Source organism: Varroa jacobsoni, unplaced genomic scaffold (assembly GCF_002532875.2).
Source record: "Varroa jacobsoni isolate VJ856 unplaced genomic scaffold, vjacob_1.0 scaffold_715, whole genome shotgun sequence".
In the NCBI taxonomy this organism is placed as follows: domain Eukaryota; kingdom Metazoa; phylum Arthropoda; class Arachnida; order Mesostigmata; family Varroidae; genus Varroa; species Varroa jacobsoni.
In genome coordinates, this window is record NW_019213617.1 from 183,782 (window position 1) to 202,910 (window position 19,129).

General features: G+C 38.5%; 2 protein-coding genes and 1 long non-coding RNA gene across 10 annotated transcripts in view; 1 reads left to right on the forward strand and 2 right to left on the reverse strand.

Moving 5' to 3' along the window:
* LOC147753137 (uncharacterized) overlaps window positions 1–1,271 on the reverse strand; it is a 1,724-nt gene extending 453 nt beyond the window's left edge. Inside the window, exons 1-2 of the long non-coding RNA XR_015312089.1 lie at window positions 1,104–1,271; window positions 116–280 (exon numbers count right to left, since the gene is read on the reverse strand). This is a non-coding gene — a long non-coding RNA (uncharacterized LOC147753137). The remainder of the gene's footprint in view (window positions 1–115; window positions 281–1,103) is intronic.
* Window positions 1–9,573, forward strand: part of Vps16A (vacuolar protein sorting 16) — an 11,502-nt gene extending 1,929 nt beyond the window's left edge. For 2 of the 3 annotated variants that reach the window (XM_022837592.2, XM_022837593.2), the window contains exons 4-16: window positions 129–272; window positions 589–684; window positions 913–1,052; window positions 1,325–1,523; window positions 3,255–3,449; window positions 3,549–3,703; window positions 3,971–4,148; window positions 4,715–4,945; window positions 5,396–5,545; window positions 5,843–6,058; window positions 8,619–8,710; window positions 8,821–8,985; window positions 9,113–9,573. In XM_022837592.2, the coding sequence (XP_022693327.1) occupies window positions 129–272; window positions 589–684; window positions 913–1,052; window positions 1,325–1,523; window positions 3,255–3,449; window positions 3,549–3,703; window positions 3,971–4,148; window positions 4,715–4,945; window positions 5,396–5,545; window positions 5,843–6,058; window positions 8,619–8,710; window positions 8,821–8,985; window positions 9,113–9,275 (2,124 nt within the window). In that variant the 3' untranslated portion in view covers window positions 9,276–9,573. Of the gene's footprint in view, window positions 1–128; window positions 273–588; window positions 685–912; window positions 1,053–1,324; window positions 1,524–3,254; window positions 3,450–3,548; window positions 3,704–3,970; window positions 4,149–4,714; window positions 4,946–5,395; window positions 5,546–5,842; window positions 6,059–6,860; window positions 7,105–8,618; window positions 8,711–8,820; window positions 8,986–9,112 lie in introns of those variants that run through there. The other variant, XM_022837594.1, reaches the window with a different exon arrangement.
* A 29-nt stretch (window positions 9,574–9,602) lies between these two features.
* Window positions 9,603–19,062, reverse strand: LOC111262956 (WD repeat-containing protein 55). Of its 6 annotated transcripts, none has more exons than XM_022837601.2 (8): window positions 18,863–19,060; window positions 15,456–15,679; window positions 14,655–14,895; window positions 14,214–14,391; window positions 13,492–13,645; window positions 13,169–13,304; window positions 12,371–12,714; window positions 9,603–11,330 (listed from the first exon to the last, which is right to left on the reverse strand). In XM_022837601.2, the coding sequence occupies exons 2-8, from the start codon at window positions 15,641–15,643 to the stop codon at window positions 11,021–11,023; spliced, it is 1,551 nt and encodes a 516-aa protein (XP_022693336.1). In that variant the 5' UTR covers window positions 15,644–15,679; window positions 18,863–19,060; the 3' UTR covers window positions 9,603–11,020. The 6 variants fall into 6 exon arrangements, with proteins under 6 accessions (XP_022693336.1, XP_022693335.1, XP_086825498.1 ...); XM_022837600.2 differs by having other exon boundaries at window positions 18,677–19,059; XM_086969372.1 differs by lacking the exons at window positions 9,603–11,330; window positions 12,371–12,714; window positions 13,169–13,304; ... (2 more) ...; window positions 14,655–14,895; window positions 15,456–15,679 and adding exons at window positions 16,325–17,830; window positions 18,382–18,557 and having other exon boundaries at window positions 18,863–19,042.
* Window positions 19,063–19,129: the final 67 nt, after the last annotated feature.

Consider the following 19,129-nt stretch of genomic DNA (forward strand, 5'->3'; position numbering starts at 1 on the left):
ATATATATATATATATATATATATGTAACTTGGATAATTCTCTCGCTCTACGGATAATTATGCTAACGTAAAAACGTGTCTTCATGCTGATTAATAAACCTATTTTGATCCTTACCTGTCTATATTAGGTGTTCAACACTCGACATAATCAGAGCACGGGAGTAGTGGTACTGACTGGGTCCTACAGATTTATTCTCGTCAAATCCCTGCATGATCCTCGGACGAACGAATTACCAGATATCGGTCTGTCATCAATGCCATCTTGTTGGCAGGTAGTTATCTGTCGTATGCAAGATGACAATTAGGGATACACTAGTTTGACTAGAAGTAAAACCCCAACGAATATAAGCTGACTGTTTGCTCGGTTCTATAACACATCTCAAGGGTAGAGCATTTCAAATAATGATACTATTGCACTTTCAAGAATTATTATTAAGAACAACCGTACCCGAAATGAACGATTATCATTTAGGGTTTTCTAGATAGGGTTAGATAGATAAGAAACATAAAATAGAGGGTTTTTTTTTTGCTAATCGATATTATTTTCATGACGACATTAAATTTGTATTCCTCTGTGTGTCGATATAGGTCGTGTCTATAGCTGACTCGTTAAAGGTTCTCGTTGCCAAAGACAACCTTATCTATGTCATAAATGCCAATGATAGGTCTATCAGACAATTTACGGTGAGTTCACCTATAAATATAAATAATACAATTATTATTATTAGGTGGAATATGCCGCCTCTGTATATGCTTACTAATGGAAATTATTTTTCTATAATTGTAGGTGAATTTATCTTTGTTGGCTCCACATCACTTTAGACTTTTGCACAGAACAGCGGAGTAATGGTTAAGTTTTAAAGCTGTATATGTATGTATATATATATATACGCTTGCAATGTGTGTTTACAGGGTTTATTCGATTCTAAGATAACGGCTATTACCGAAATGGCTTTGTCTTTCAACCATAAGCTGCTTGCGTTATTCTCTGACACGGGCGCTATTTGGATAGGCACTTCCGATCTGATTAAGGGTAATGAACATAACACAAAGTAAGTGCACGGCTTTTTATCAAGAGGCAGTCAATGTACTACGTAAATAACCTTTTTCCCTAACGTTGTCAACTGATGGAGACGGCCGTTGTAGTGCGTCAACTTGTCAGTAATTGAATTTCCTTTGGAAAATCTAATCCGAGCCCTCAGGCTGGTGTGTCGAAGTCGAGTCGGTTGCCGCAGTACAATCTTCTTTTAAATTTACTTATTAATTTCGTTACTGCCATGATCATTCTTCATAATAATAGTCTCATTATTGGTATCCATCTTAGGACTCGGTCCCGTCCTCGCCAGTTTGTATGGTGCGGCAAAGACGGTGTGGTGGCAACGTGGGCGAATTCGATGGTGCTAGTCGGCTTCGAGCAGCAGGATATCCGTTATACGCTAGAAGGTGATGATACAACTCACATTGTCGCGGAACCCGATGGATGTCGAGTCATCACCAACATAAAGCACTACTTCTTGCAGAAGGTGCCTATTGACCATGAGTATTTATAGATCCGTGTGGCCTCACGCAAAGAGAAATTCTTAAACTGAAAAAATAGAAGAAGAAAAATAGAGTCCTCACAATGAGTAACTAAATTCCCTATTTTATGTATGTTTATATTATTATTATAAGTAAACCGCTTTTTTATATAAACAATGTATTAGGTAAGTAAAATGCCGATAAAGTCAAGCATAAATCACCAGGAGCCAGGAAGGGAAGGCCTTAGACTACAGAATAGCTGAATTAAACAGCCGAAACATAAAAGAGTGGGTTAGCCAAACATAACATGAGTTTTCTTAACGACGACCGTTCAATCACGGTTGAGAGAGATATTGTAGGTCAGGTATAAATATGCAGATATCGAGCATGAACTACGGGACGCCAGCCCAATTACATACCACGGGGTCAAACTTGATGAGGACATCCTTAAAGCAATGATAGGTCTCTGAAGGCAGAGCATACTAGAGGCACAAGGCTACATCTATTCACACGGTGTAGTGGACCTTCTAAGGAAAGCCTGCAAAGCAATTCGCTTAGCTGACACAGAGCACGCAGCAGGCGTTATGCGAAACGCTGAAATATGGCAAACATCGTAACTTGCAGAAAACTATGCATTTACGGTAAGAGAAGAGGCACGGGAGCTGTAGAGGTACGCTCGCCGCTCCAAGCATAGAGAAAGAAATTTAGAAAGAAGGTAAAGAAAGGGAGGAAGGGAAAATGGAAGCAACTGCGTTAAGGTGTCAAGAACAATTATAAGCAAGCTGAAGAAGCCACGACTAGCTTTTACAGGAACTGGTGAGGTAAGCTGTAAACAGGTTGTTTTTAAGCTAGTTGGGCCTTGCTCGCCCGGTCGACAAAACAGAGGATAAAAAAAATTCCTCTAAGAAGAAATCAGGGTGGTAATTAAAAGACCTAGTTAAGGTAAGGCATCCTGACCATTCGACACACCAGCAGAGGCAAATGTCTTTTTAGAGGAGAAAGAAGTTTTCAGACGTATAGTAAGGTCTGGCAGGAGCGAAAATACCTTTCAAAGCGGAAGAACCTTATTTTACCAGAAGAAGTTACCTTGTTTTTCAGCGCGCAACTTGTGAAACCCGTACAGATTCGCCGTCAATTTATTATACACCATTGAGAAATTTTTTGAGAGGATCATACAAGGGAGGCTGACGACGGAACTTGAAGAGTGCTTCCAGATGCTCAGTACGTGATTCGTACGGGCCGATCCAGCAAAAACCTTTTAGATAGTTTTATGCGAAAGAAAGGATGGCCGTCTGGAACTCCAACAGACTTACCGCGAAAGAGGAAACTCTTACTAACCTCGACGGGTGAAACTCGACAACAGATAACAAGTGCAAGAGAGCGCGCCTCCGCTCTTTCAAAGTAACGATGTGCGAACATTTCTAGTGATACATAGCTAAAGTTTAGCTTTACAGCATGTCCTACACGTCCGGGTAAATACCTACATGTGAGGCCTGGTGTTAGTGTATGAGGTTTTTTATAATAAGTATGCTAGTATTATCAAATGCTTTTTTTACCTATTGCCGAGATAATTTCTTTTGTAATAATTACAACGATAGCAATGAAGTATACTAACTATACATTGTACTTTAATTTAATGAAAAATAATTATTCTTAAGTATCCTTTTTAGGTTTCCGTTTGTGATGAGCCACTAAGCATCTCTTGGGTTATTGATACACATAAACGTTGTTTTCAGGTACCGATCGAAGTTGATGATTTGTTTAACATAGGCTCATTTGCACCCGGTCGACTGTTACTCGAAGCGGCCGACCTATATCGGAAAGGATCTCATTTGGCTGACCAATATCTCACGTTAATCAAAGAAGATGACGGTCAGCTTGAACAAGCCGTCGATCAATGTATTCGTGCAACGGGTCATCAATGGGATGAGGTGGGAAATTTATTTAGGCCTATATATAAGAATGAAATATTTTACCCAGTACATAGTAGTATATTTTATATGGTTTGTAATGTTTGTAATGGTTTGCAGGAAAGTCAAAAGGCTCTTTTGAAAGCAGCTTCCTTTGGGAAAGTCTTCCAGCCTATTGAAGGCAAAAATCGTGATCAATACGTAAATATGTGCAAACATGTACGTGTTCTCAATGCTATTCGCAGCCCTCAGATCGGAATGCCACTTTCATTCAGGTTCGTTAATGACAAATCTTAAATTGATTCTCTCCGAGGAGTATATTATAGACTATTATATAAAATGAATAAAAAAAATCAAATTTTATTTCGTCATGTAAGTGTAAAAGAAACATATTAAATACAATATCTGAGAAGTTTGTTATTTCAGAATATTCACTATGGATATTATTACATTTGTTGTGTTTAGAGCTTGTAAATCGGTATGCGACTGTAGATAAATTTCAATTCGAAGCTGTTAAAATATTGATTGCGGTTTATATCCAGACAATTTGAGGCGCTTGGTGAAAGTGTGGTCATCGATCGTTTGATCGTGCGTCAGCATTGGCCAATGGCGCAGGCGATTTCCTCTTATCTTAAACTCAACATGGAAAACAAGATATTGGTACACTGGGCCTGCTATAAGGTGGAACAGAAGCACCTCAATACCAACGAAGTTGCTACGGTATGTTTTCCTCTTGAGTACATTTCAATTAAGAAAATGGGGGATGACAGTCATGACTTACGGCGTGTATTGTATCTGTCAAACCGATTATACGGACGAGATGTAGAACGCGTTTTTACATACAGTACTTGAATCTGCATCTATAATTTTTCTGGCTAGGGGCTGAATAAAAAAGCCTAAACGGTGTTTACTAAGTTTAAAGCGTTTCTGCATCATTCTTCTTAGCGGCCATTAATGTAATACCGAAAATACGATTCCGACGACCTGCTAAGTAAAGGAAGTGTGGCTAAGAGTTAGCTGAAAAACTTTCAAAACACTTCAGGATGACATATTTTACCTTAGCTTTATTTATAAACGAATCTTAATTGCTTTGCATTATTTCAGTTTTCTCGAACACGGGATTTTTGCGCTCGTGACTGTACTGTAAAAATCAGCATTATTGTGATATGTATATAGTAGGCCACTGCTTTGATATTATTTGCTCTTTGAATGTCGACATTCGACTTTGTCTCGCTTGTTAAATTATTGGAATCTGTCTATTCGAATTGGTGTTTGGGCGGCGATAGGCAATCGGTACCCGTCTTTCAACCGTGAGAGCTATGCAGTACTCGGAGATAGCAAATCGTGCCGCTGACGAAGGGCGTAAGGACCTGGCAGTTCGTCTTCTAGATTTTGAACCACGAGCAGCTGAACAGGTCCCGTTACTCCTCAAGCTTAATCAACCAGAAGACGCACTGTCTAAGGCAGTGGACAGCGGTGATGCTGATCTAGTCTACCAAGCTATTTTTTATATGAAGGTACGCAAACCTGCTGATCGGTGCCCGTCTTAGTCAGTTATATCTTTTAATTTTTAAGCCAGTTACGTTTGTTATACATTCATATTTTCATTTAAACTCAGAATGTGAAAAGAAAAAAAATATGCAAAAAGAAAAAAAATGATTTTATAACAATTTTAAAATATTACGAAATATGCTTAAGACAAATGACATTTCTCATTACGCTCAAAATCGCCGGTGGCCTTGCTTTTTATTCTGCTAAGCAAACAGCATATACGCATTTGTGTTTCGTATAATTTGTGCGATAATAAGCAATCTGAATATCCGGTGATACGAGTTTGTAATTCTCGACATTCATGCAGAGCAGATTCAGTCCGAGTAGAAAATTCAATTCAAAACTGCGCCTTTGGTTAGTTTATGTGGTTATAATTTAAAATTCGTTTTGCAATCTTATAAATCATGAATTGCCAGGAACACGCGTCTGCTGGGTTTAATCTGAAGTTACGCCAATTTCCCGTCGCAATGAACTTGTATCAAAAGTTATGTCGCGAGAACGACCGCGAAAAGTTAGAGGATCTTATCGATCAGGAAGATGATCATGCTGCTATGGCTAAAATCAAGGTCAGTTGAGAATGACGTTAGCTATGTACTATTGATTTTAATTAAAGCTCCCAAGTCAGATTGGCTGTATTACTATTGAAAGTGTTATCGGGTGACATATGAAGAATAAATATCTGGAGAACTTAAGCCAGAATCCATTGACCCCTTAAAACTATTTTTGAAGGAATAACGATATCATGAAGATCATAGCTTTGTGGTCACACTACATCTGTATACTTTAAGTGGAGTTTAGAATCATAAAACAACAGAGAACGTTTATTGGATGTGTTTCTTTTGTGTTAACTGAACTACTTTTAGATTGAAGATGCAATGAATGCGTCTCGCAAGGAACAAAAAATTGCAGCCATGCAATTGGCTGCAGAACACCTTCGTCGCACGCCGGATGAGTTTGGTGCACACCAATTAGAGCTGCACATAAAGCTACTCCGTAGCCAAATGAAATTTGAACAAAAATTGCCATCGTTGAAGCTCTTCGATCTTCATGTCAATGATACACTCATGGAGCTACTCAAGGTTAGATCTAGTTGCACTAAATAGTGCATAAAAAGCGCAGTTATATTGCTAGAGAGAATGTTTAATTTCAATTCAGCTAAATGTATTTATCCTTGCAACGTAAATCACAAAAATTATAATTCAATAGGGTTTCGCATAAAACGACGCTTACACCTACCCCCTGCATTTTCCTCCTCAACTTGAGAGGACAAACACGTGAACGGAAAAATTGCAGTTGATCATCTATCAACCTATTAGATTATAAAGCTTTGAGGGCAAACCGTCTCCAGCAAGCAATGTAAAAGTTTTCGCGAAGGGGTCCATATCTTACATTAATGTAAGAAACTGGATAGTGAACAACTTGTGACATTTAATACTTTACATCGAGGCTAATGCTCCGCAATGTAAGCTTACCACCCGCGGGTTTCAGCGAAGGCGCTTTTCTGGGTGACTTACGCAGTAATGCCTCGCCGTTCACTTTGGCGGTGAATCAATATATGGGTTGTAGAGGTTGGGAGCTAGCCGCGGGTTAAAAAGGATCTAACGGCCCTTAGTTTAAAAAGCATTTATTTAATTTATAGAGTGTATAGTGTCTAGACTCGGAATTTTGATTCGATCCAAGCAAAAACGGGTACATTAACGAATTTTGTGCGTGTGTTAGAAGAGCAATTTTAATAGTCATGAATGTTCAACATAACCGCTATCCACCGCAATTACAGCTTCGATTTTGGATCTGCACCACCAAACTGATTTTCGAAATATTTCCTTCTTTGGTCTGCAAATAACCTTTTAAGAGTAATCATTCGTCGAACGATATTGGCAGGTGTAAATTACTTAGTGTCGCTCAACTACGCTACATGTAAGGCATTACAACGGAATCAAAGTTTAGGTTGGCAAGAGGTCACAACTTAACAAAAATGTAACAAGTCAAAAGAGCCCAAAAATCACAAGGCGAAAAAACGCGCGAAGATTCTTGGAAGATCTAACCATTGGAGCTTATCTGAACGATTCAGTCGGTAATTGATATTCTCCTCTCCGAAACGGCCCTTAATTTCTGCACAAATAATTCAGGTATATAAAAACTGGCTTCGTTAGCATTTTTTATCAATTTTTAAGTCTTAAAATCTGAACAGCTTATGATACATACCATGAAACCCTGGTAGAATCGCGGGAAAATTGGCAATAACGTAGACTATCGATCGTGAGCAAAAAAAGAAGCTTTGAGTCCCGTTGCCGCCTCGCCTAGTACAAAGACGCTGGGCAATATTTGACCTTTGCTCAAATTATAAGAACAACGCACCTCTTTCACCACAATGAGTTTGCCGTTTTGATCTAGAAAGAACTGACACCGGGTTGGCGGATGAACGCATACTCGTTTGTATATCATTTTTTTTATGTTCTAGAAAAAAAATGATGTAGACATGTGGAAATTCTATATGGAATCATACATCTAGCAAAGGATCCCTTGGGTTTTGTTGAGGCGTTGATGAAACTTTCCGTTTAGGTTTGCCATGAATGAGGCTGGACTTCAGTAATACAGCATCTAGTTTTCTATTTCAAGTTTTAATGTTCGTGGGCTCGTTGACGCAAGCATTTGACTCCCAAAAACTCCCATAAAAAAGTTCAGAGCCGTCCAATCTAACTCAGATCTAGGGTAACCATTTTCGTCGCCTAAACGAAAGATTACACGACCAGAGACGGATTCATGCACTGATAACATTGTTTTATTGGGAGATGTCACAAGAGAAGCTATCTTGTTGACACCATAAATTCCTCGAAATGTACACGAGTATGTATCGATATTTCTCACCATTAGTTGTTTATGCACAGCACCATAATTCTCTCACTTTAGAACTTTTGTTGTTTTCGGACAAAAATATGTGACCTTTGTTTCCCTACATTGACAATAAATGAACATCGTTAAACAAGTTTCGTATAAACCGAAACAGATAATAATCCGACACTGCAAGACTTGGACTATACTGCAAATGCATCAAAATTTCCCTTCTAAACTCTTAGCTTTTCCGGGTAGTAAAATGTGTATGTAGTCTGGCACTGTCATAGTGGAAAACGACGCCTTTTCTGTTCATTTGTTTTAGTCAGTTTCGTTCAATGGTTTGTTGTAATCTTGTCAGTTATTGTCAGTAGAAATCCGAATCAATTATTTTGCTAGGCAGCAGTTATTCACTAATTGGTAATTGTCGAGCACTACGCGAAGCATCTCTCACATTAGAATTTCTTAAACGACAGAACCATCTTTAGGTCGTTTCTTCCGATAACGCTCCTTGACAATGAACGCCGTACTTTCTTTATGCACCTGCACAAATTTTTTTCAGAAATTTTGCGTATCTTCAAGCCGCTTTATTTTAAAATCTGAGTAAAGATGTTCTTTCAGCACAGCCACTACTCGTGCCAAATATCAGCTTTCATATGAGAGCAACGCTGATGTGACGTATCTAAGATATGTGACTTAAAATCCATCTAGCTAGAAAAACAGTCAATACTTTTCCGACAGTTTCGTGTAGTATATATGCTAATTAATCGAACTAAATCTGTATTATCTTTGCGTTTCTATAAACAGGTTAGTGAACTGCGCGCGGCAGAAGAGATCAAAAAGGAATTTGCCGTTTCCGATCGCCGTTGGATGTGGCTTCGCGCAAAAGTTTTGGCCAAGTAAGTAGAAATATCTGACCCATCTGGCCCATGAAACCGCTATGGTAAGCATGGGTTATCGTAGCTAAGCATTCGTAAGTCTTAGTAATGTAACTGTGTTCGACTCGTAGGCAAGGACAGTGGGATGAACTCGAAAAGCTGTCAAAGCAGAAGCGAGTCCCGCTTATCGGATTTCAAGGATTCGCTGAATTGTGTTTAACTTACCAAAACAAGATGGAAGCTCTGAAGTACATCCTCAAGCTGAAGGAGGACCCGAAAGTAAACTATGTACTCCGGTGAGGGCCATATCTTATATTGCGACTAACAAAATTATTTGACGTTAAGGAAAGGCAACCTTGTTGTTGCCATATTACACGCACCCATAATTCACAAAAGTTATTTTTAACGTTTTCGTTCATACAGGTATACCGATGGGGATATCAAAAAAGCCGCAGCTCTCGCCCACGAACAGAAAGACGTGGAATGCCTGCAACTACTTCGAGAGAAAGCTATCGAGAAGGCGAAAACTGCTTACCTTGCTAACGAGATTGATGAATATATTCTACGATTAAAAAACAAGAAATGAACTAGGCCTAGTTTTACGAATGAAATTACCAGCATATATGTATCACTTTAAACAACATAGGGTTGGCCCGGAACAGAGATTGTACATAGTGCTATTTGCCACTGTTGAAGTTGTCCAGTTATTTTTTATCCAGATCTAGTCCTTTGCTACTTATTATATGATAGTAAATAAGTATAGCAAGCAAACAAGGAACGCATATGTCAATATGACATATATTAAAATGATCAACTGTATTTTAGCGCAATGAATTTCCAAATATAAATAGATTGTTATAAGCAAATCTGGCGAACTTTGGAAATTGACAGTTTTATTATTTAAACAACAACGTTTTCTGACATTTGAAGAAACATTGCGTTACATTTATTAAAGTAACAGGAGATAGGTAAATTATTGCGGCAAAAAAGCAAATTCAACTGCATTATACGTTTGTCACCCTAATGCCATTTTCCTCCTCCCCAGCAAAAAGCAGATTCAACTGCGTTATACGTTGGAAACAGAGTAACCTTAATGCCGTTTTCATATTCCTATACTACTATGTAATAGGCACAATACAGGGTATTCTGACCTTAGTTAATAATACCATTTGTTTGGCATGTGTTTAGCATATGAACAGAGTATTATGGGAATATTTAGAAGGTGTTTCATCTGTTACAAATGTTTTGTTCATCAAATTTGCTCTTTACTGTAATAACTTGCGTATCTCGTTCTGCTTGAATTGATGTAAACTGAAGAATCTCTAACTGTTAAGAGACTTGCCTCGGCGCTGTGTATGCATAACTTAAAATCAAAATATTTAGTTTGTCGTCTAGCAACGAACAACGGGTGGACGTGCGCATTAGTATGCGTTCTAAGAGGGTGTACCAGGGGACGAAGCGAGACTGTATTGTCTTTACTTCTAATATTTACAGCAACAAACGCGAACCTTTTAATAACAGCTGTGGGACATCAGGTGCCATTCTTCTGTACGGTTATTCTCTTGGTTGAAGACCGAACTGTTTGATTCCTAACACTTGTTACTTCAAAAATGATTTCAACCGGGCACATTTGATCATTTTCTCGCGTTGTAGCAGCAGCTCAGGCCTAGAAGAATCGATTTATTGGTTTGCTCGTTTGACCAAAGTCAATGTTGGAGGGCGCAACGTTAGATGACAAAAATAACGTCTGCTAACACTTCAGCAAGGTTTTACTTCTACTTGTAGAAATAAAACGTTTATGGGATCCATACGACTAAAGAACGATATGCCACAATAAAAGCTACTCAAACGCTGTCACCTTATGGTGGAATCATCTAACGATGCTACCACGCTTCCAAAAGTGCTTTTCAAGCTACTATGGCGGGTTAAAACTTCACTTCGATACGGTGCTATGCACTACACTTAAGTACTGCAATTAAGCCATCGAAGTGCCCGTCCAACCGATTGTAACGTGTTTCTTCCAAAAACTGTTCAGTTGTTAAATAGGTAAGTAAACATTAATAATGTCATGTAACGTATGATAGTTTTGATTATGGAAAATGTCCGATTTTACGAAGCGTTTGCGTCGAAAAGATTTTGTTGAACGGGACGTGGCTTAGCATATGTATGTCTTAGAAATTTTCATAGTCTAGCGAGTTCAGACTTCTTTTTTGTGACATAAAATCTGACATATTAATTTATAAATTTCGCCTGCTCTTCTAAATTTTAGTCAGCGGTGTTTATTGTTGTTCTACAAGAGCGACAAAGTTGCAAATGGAGAAGTAACCTCAATTATCCAACAGCGTTTGTCTCTTTTGTAGCGAAGTTTAATAACATTGTTGCTCGCGTTTCGGGCCCAGCGGTAGCTGCCATTTCTTCGATACCGATCAGATGGTCCTTAGTAGCAATCGTAGGTGGACTAACAGAGGGTGTCGTACCGTCAACTTCCCATAAATCAGACAAAGTTCCATTGACATTGTCGGAGACCCCTGTGAGTAGCCAATCCTTCGGAACTGTTTTATCTTGTGACATCCGTTTAATGAATTTCTCAAAGTTAACATACGCTTTGATCGGTTCTTTTGGACGTGTTGCTAAGGATGAGCTGTTATAAAAATGTAAAAAAGTTAATGTTAAATTTTTGCATATTACCCAGTAAACAGACCAATTTATTTAGTAAATGGCCTAACCCTTCACTCTATATATATATATATATATATATATATATATATATATATAGGCTCTTTTTTGAGTTGTTTTAAATCTACGTGCGAAAATTTTGTGGCACGTGCTGAAGTGCCGATCTGGTCGATAATTCAAGTGATCATAATATCAATTTAGCGTCTTGAACTAATGATTATATATATATATATATCTCCATCTTAATCTGCAAATAGGTTTTAACTGTAACCATGCGTCAAGCGATGTGTGACTCAAGTAAGCTTTGTGCAAAAAATTCCACCGAAACGCGGGTTTGGGCTGGTAGCAAACCTGAACTGCTGAAAATGCAACTGGTCAAGATGGTCAAGAGGTGTAACATAGCAGGAAAAATCTTAAATTATTTTATTAGCATTTGATACTCTGATTTCTAAAACAGCCGTTCATTTCTACATACAATATCAAATGACTTCTTGGGCTATTTTGACGAGTTTTCGAGCACTCCAAAGTTTAAGTCCATAAATTCTTTGTTTTTTTACCTCTTGTGTTTGTAAGATTTTTGAGGACGGCATTGAACTGGCAGTAACGTATATCATCAATTTTGGAAAAAGGAGATTTTTAATGAGATTTATTCCGCGTGAACACATTGCATGACAGTTAATCTTTAATCTAAATCCGAAAACGACACACTATTTCACTATAGGTTTGTTGTTTTAGTCTAAAGAGAGCTTGTTTTCTTCTGGTTCAAAAAACAACAAATGAGTGCATATCCGCTACGACAAGCAACTACCCAAGGTCTATCCGAATTCGGATGCCTGACCCCGTATACATAATCATTTATATATGGCCATTCAACATATAAATATGTATACGATATATGCGTAATAGACTACAGTAATAGCGTCTTTTAATTCAAATCGTATTTTCGTAATTTTCGTAACTTGTAGAGCCAGTACTTAACACTAATATGGCATCGATATTCCTTACCTTGTATCGTACACGGATGAGAGAGTAGAAGATATGGTAGACGGAAAAACAGGTATAAATTGTTGTTGAAACGTTGCGAGCGGGTGCTCTTTACGTTGAAGAAGAATCTCATCAAAAATGCGCAGAATAAGTGTCATATCTGGCCGGTAGCTTTGCGTTAGAATCCGCTTAGAGAAAGCACGAAAATGCATTCTTGCTAATTCTTCAATAACGTTTTCTGCCACTCCGTTTAGCACTGGGCTATCCGTCAGCGTTGAATTAATAGACTGACTAGGATTAAGGGACGGCTTTTCCCGACACTTTGAGATTTCCTCAAGAATTTGGCTGCATAGTATGGTGGCCAGCTAAAGAATTATTTAAAGCATACGTGCCTAGTTAGCATAACAATAACGACGATAATGCATTTAGCTGTAATAGCCCACGAGGATTGCATACAGTTTAATAGGCATATAGGATAACCCAAAGTAACTATGTGATCAAATACTGGAAAACGAAAACAGCCGTGTGCAGAAAAAGGTTTTATCTCACAAATGTTTTGTCAAGATTGTTTGTCATTTGGCATTTAACAAACCGATTCTGTATAAAAGAACGATGAGATTGATGACATTCTTGTCAAGAAATAAGTCGCGTCATCAATTATTTTTTTTATTAGGAACTGTCTATTTATTGTTCCAGTTATGCCCGCCACCAATGTTATATCGCTAATGCTTCTACAACAGGCGTTTAAATCATGTACTGTATAGTGCCAGATCTGTTTTTATGGCTTTGATCTATAAAACCATACGGTTAGATACTCACCTCGCACATTTCATGGGCGGAAGGGTTGAGATGCCCCAGAACCTCAAAAACCCCGGGCGAGGCAAGAACCAGAAATTTCCATGTCGGACTTACTTCGATTACTATTTCCTCGGGCTCTACTCGAAGCGAAGTATGCCTTTAGTGCATAGGAAGTGATAATACAAAAAAAAACAATAGAACACCGACCTGTATAGGTCAGTGAATTATACTGGTATTTCACTACTCAATAAAAGTTGCGGGACGTGAACCTGACATAGAGCAATAAAACCCACTGAAAGTAATGCACAATAATTAACATCTCATCAAAAGAACAAATATTTTACCCTTTAAGGTTAGGATGACCGAGGAAACGAGTTTGGTGCACCCCAGCAATGTCGAGATCTATAAGAGTCTGCTCGCCTAAACGGAGCCTTTCATCGTCGTTGTCTCGATTGTGAGCGCACGTCAATACCGAAACATTCCATTGCTCGTCGCTGCCTAAAAACGTTGAGGAAGATCGGCAAAGAAAATAAGTTTATTGTACTTGGTAAGATCATAGCTAATTCGTGAGTAATGAACGTACCGGTTAACCTTAGGATATCCGAACTCAGTAACTAGAATTCGGCTGAATCTAATTATCCAATATTTCTCTTGATTTTACATGATTTCGGTTAAAACTACTTCTAAAACAAACTAACATTTAATAGGAACATTAGCAATACCTCACAAATAGCTCTATCTATATCTAACCATATCTAAACACTATTAAGCTTATGCACGCGACATAGTAAGGTATTTTTATTAAGTCCGGTAGCATTAGTTGCACAATATCCATCAATTACAAACGCAGAAAAACCCATCGGCTAGACGAGAGCGTAACTAATTATTTGTACTCATTAAGCAAAGAAGGGTGTCGATGCAGGTAATTTAGTTGAGGAGGTCAATGACCACTTGGTTTTGGCTCAGTGATTCCTGGCCTTTTCTCTGCCATAAGATCTGCTATGTAATCTACATACACTCTTTGTGTGAGAGAAAAAAACCATCGAGGCAACTCCAATTCACTTACGTTGTTGGTCGCCTTTTCCATGGACAAGAACTGCAACGCATTCACCGGCGTACGAAAGGTACAGGGTATTATCAACTAGTACGCAAATTTCTCCAGAGGCAATAGAGTTCACCTCGCGAGAGATATTTCTTGCTCGGTCCGAGTCAGGCAAGGATGACAGCGGAGCACCCTGTTGCAACTAAATCGTAGTCATACAGTCATATACAGCAGGGCATCAGAGCATACAATTTAGGTCGATATATACACGTAAATATGTATATAAATGGTGCACTATTATTTAAAATAAAAGGATTTCTTCGTTTTGCAAAATAACTTATGATAAAGAGACCGCGACGACATAATGAAAAAAAATCCGATTAGATGGTACAAGAACTACTAATGACGCACGGACTTCAAAAATACAGCAGAACTGACTTGAAGAACAACGAAACTTTAACTCACTAAGTTTTCCGAGTCAATCTCGATTCGAACGAGGTCAACCATGAGGTCATTGAGGGTAGACAAATACTGTTTGTCAACAAATAGCCATGCTTCGCGCAGAGTCCGTAAAATGCGTTCGCGCGACTGCCCGGGTTCTATTTGACCAAAAATTAGCTCTGCAGGGAACGCAGAGGAGGCAAATCTGGCACAGCGCGCAGAACCTGTGCCCGAAAATAAGCCGTACACGAAGATATCGCCTTGCCTATGTTAAAATAGAATACATGTCCACGTTTGAGTATGCTAAGTAAGGTTGTTGACATGATGATTACGACGGATTAATGTATACCAACATAAAAATCATGCCATCACCTGCATCTATAGATTTCGTTTTAAGAGACTTCTATTACAACAGTGCTGAACTGATTTATCATTTACGCTATGGACAGTATTTTATGAAATGTTATTCAAAACAATGTTGTAGGAATATATACCAATAAGTGTACATTATAATGAAAAAAATTAGATGAATACTTTTCAGAGCACAACCCCTAATATGCACAATTTTTTGTGGCCGAAGACTTTTCACATCCTTTGTTCACACAAAATCGTAAATGGTCAGGAGATTAATAGAGTAGTTTTACCTTGGTAGCTTCGCACAATATATATAACAGCTATTGCTCAGCTCTTTTTCGTTTACCTCTGCCTATATGTTTGAGAGAGAAGAGAGTGGAGCAGAACTAATGTATTGTGGAAGATAAACGTATTTCATCAGAAATCTTTCATCAGGAACATAGCTTTTCAGGTCTATTTAAAATTATTTACCGGAAATTGAAGCCATTTTCGTATAATGGGTGCACATCGCTCTTTGATCCGTTGTTGTGGTAGAGCTGATTAATATTTGTGGCAACCCGAGAGAACGGACACAACGGTATGTCCCGTGTCCAGTCATCAGCATTGCTCGCAGTAGTGGGCAACGGATTGATATTATGATTTTGCGGGTGAGTCGGCATAGCTGCCTAGCTACCGACTGGTCAGCAAACAGTAATCTAAAATTAAAAAAATACATTGCACAAAACACAAATTTCAGCAGTTAATTTACCTCATGTATTAGTATTAGATTGTTTTCAAAGTTTTTTTTATAGCGCATGTCTGACTTTTGCCTTAATTAAGGAAAACTATACCACCGCGTGGAATGGGTTTTCAACAAAAGGTATTTGTTATAATGGATTGCAACATATTTTTAGATAAGGCTTCAATAAACAGCCACGTTTATCAGCAAATTATAGATTTTAAAAAACAAAAACAAAAATTTCTTCCGCCTTAGCTGCACGAAGAGCTTCAAGGTTACACGTAGGCAAACTCAACCACAAACTATTACTATATGGGATAAAACGTTCACATTTGAATTGTGGCTGTTTTCGTACAGGTCACAAACAAATTTTTTTCACTGGTTTCCTAAGTACCATAGGTGTGAATTGATAGATTTTTAAAATTTAATAAAATATTATGCAAGCAGGCCAACCGTACTTGTATAAAGCATGATTGAATTTACCAATTTGTTGGTGTTAACTTTCATAGAAAGTGTCATTTTGATTATGACGCAACGATAATACACTGTTAACAACAATATTACCTAGACCTCATTTGGCACGGACAAGTATCCAACGCAAGATACAAACAACACAACTATATTAAATCTTCGCTTAAATATTTTATTCGTACATGCATAGGCCCCAATTTGCAGGGATTAACGAATATATATATATATATATATATATATATATATCCAGTTCGCACATGATAAAAGAATTTGCATAGGCTTATATGTATGTCACTGGCAATAGGTAGATTTGTTCTGGATCTACAAAAAATATAAGTAAGAATTTTCACCCAAATTTAACAGAAGAACGAACCGGCCGTCACCTCGATTCTTGTTTATTCCTTATTGTCATCACCATTATTAACAAGCCCGGAAAAGAAATTGTTTTTTTTTGTGTTCATCACCATCTTCATATCTTGCCAACGACCTTTTTTTAAGTCTAATTTGGACTCGATACCTTCAGTACTCCAAAAGCGAACCTTCTGATCGACGCTGACGCTTGCAGCTATCTTTCTCTCCCGATCCAGATCGAGCGAGACAATAGGAAAGTCACAATGTTTACCTAAAATTCCAAGTGGTTTATTTGGAAAAAATGACGCTGCACGAACATTGCCATCTCCACATCCATAGATCACAATGCTCTCGTTAAGTGCCTTCATGCAGTCGACGGAAGCTTTGCTAACGCTTTTCATTGCGTTCACTATATAGCCGAACTCATCCCAGTTGAAAATTTCAAATGAGCCCTCACTGCCGCCGCAAACAACCTTTTTACCTTTGATTAAGGCTAAGGATAGAAATTCTTCCTCAAAGACTTCCGACTGCATGATCATCTTCTTCCGACGGACATCAAGAGCGGTTAAAGTGCCCTCGGCTGATGCTGCTAGAAGAACTTTTTTGTGCTGGGGCTCGATCAACAGGTCTGCGATATAGTCTTCGCACTGCTTGTACGTTTGGACGGCTTGTTGTTTTGGTGTGCGATGATCCCAGACGCACACGGCTCCATCTTCTTCGCCCGTCGCACATAACCACTCATCAATCAGGGCCATAGCGAAAAGGGCGCTTTTGTGCGCCTTTTGCATGTCGACAACGATTCGCATTGTCTCAACGTCGATCATCTTCCATGACTTGTCCTTAGAAATTGAAAAAAGCGTCTTACCATCTTGCGTAAATTCAAGGCCACGGCAGGCCTTTGGATGTGTTTTACTGCGTCTAACTTCCTCATTCTTCTCCAACGAATATTTCCATACCGCCAGTTCTCCATCAATAGTACCCGTCGCCACAAGGTCATTCGCAGGGTGAAATTTTACAGCAGTGAGATCCACATCCACGCTGATCGTTGGTGGCACATCGTGGTCATCGTCGAATTGCTCTTCTTGAACTCTTTCCGAAGGCCCGGCCTCAACTTCGCCAACATCGTCGTCTGAGTCAACTTCATCATCGCCCAATTCTTCATCCTCTAGATATCCCTCATTATCATGTAATAAACCACGTCTATTGCCATCCTCATTCTCCTGATCCGATAAATTATGCTGAGACATCTCGTCATCAGACGAAGCAGCCGAATTCGAATCAATATCAGTCATTACGCCCGCTGGATCTGCAGTAAGTTGCATCAAGATAATTAGTTATTATTATTAAATGGCGTGGAATAACCGTAATTTGACTCATGTGTACATCACCATTTAATGATACCCTAATAGATAATTTAGTCGTCACATCCGCGAACATTGGGAAAACGTGCGTTGCACATAACATTGATAGAAAAAATTCGCAGTCTATTATCTATTTATGTGCTACAATTCAGGCATAAGCCCTTATACGACACAAAGCTACATAGTTAATAGCGTTTGTATGACGAAATTAAATTCAGCACAAATATCCCGTTTATCAATAGTCAGATGGTCTAAAGGCATGCACTACATATAGTCAATAAAGATATTTATTACTTTAACTTAATTGGATACAAATAACTGAAGCGGTGGGGAACTGTATCTCTTCAGTGTAACAGTTGTGGCACATAAGAGAAGTTTAAACAAAGGGCTTCTATAGTATACTAATAAATAATTCATGTAGTAGCCTACCTTCGATTACTAAAAAGTGATATGATTTGCCACCAAAAACTAATCAAAAATTGTTTTTCATACGAACCATTGTGTAAACTCGCCAACGTGCGTTTGTTGACAAACAAACTACCATCACTAGCAGACGACCTGCCGCTTCAAGATTTTTGGGTGTTAATAAACGTAGCGAAAGGTTTCTTGGAATATCATTGGGCTATCTGGCTTTGCTTGTAACACGTCTTCGACTTCTCAATGATAGCATTTCTAAATACACGTCAGACAAAATCGTGTGAAAAGTTATTCTGTCCTATAGTTATGCTAGATAACAATAAAATACGGATCGGTTGACTAGCCTATTCGTTGTGCTCAGCAGTTCAACTTACGAATATTGCTCTCTAATTCGAGCTGCGTCAAGAATCGAGTTGCTTTCTTTAGTTTGAGCTATTAGTTGACAGAGTTGGAGAGACAAGATGATAAGCGGACATTAATCTCACATTATGTCGACACTTAATCACTCAAAACGTTGATGACACCTCAGAGGAAAGTTTACTGAGGTCCAGTCCGCTTACTTTTTGGAGGTCTTCGGTAGTGAAACAAAGGATGGCGGACAAATGTACACATTTGAACGTAAACACCGATTCGCCAACTGAGACAGTAAGGGCTTGGAAACAGAATGCCTACAGGCACATTTATATCAGAATCGTAGGTGCGTAACCCCACTAAGTATTTCCGTTTATAGCTCTTTTTTTTTACACATCGAGCAATAATGTACGCAATAATGCGTGGTAGCTATAGACCATTTCATCATTTCGAAGCACCGCTTCAGCTAGTTCAAG

Excerpts from the sequence above, each read along its gene's own strand:
- LOC111262956 (XM_022837601.2), bottom strand. The coding sequence starts at position 15,643 with ATGCCGACTCACCCGCAAAATCATAATATCAATCCGTTGCCCACTACT. Across the intron at positions 14,896-15,455 it reads GAAAATGGCTTCAATTTCCG|GCAAGGCGATATCTTCGTGT; the intron begins GTAAATAATTTT and ends ATTTTAACATAG. Across the intron at positions 12,715-13,168 it reads CCGCCCATGAAATGTGCGAG|CTGGCCACCATACTATGCAG; the intron begins GTGAGTATCTAA and ends ATAATTCTTTAG.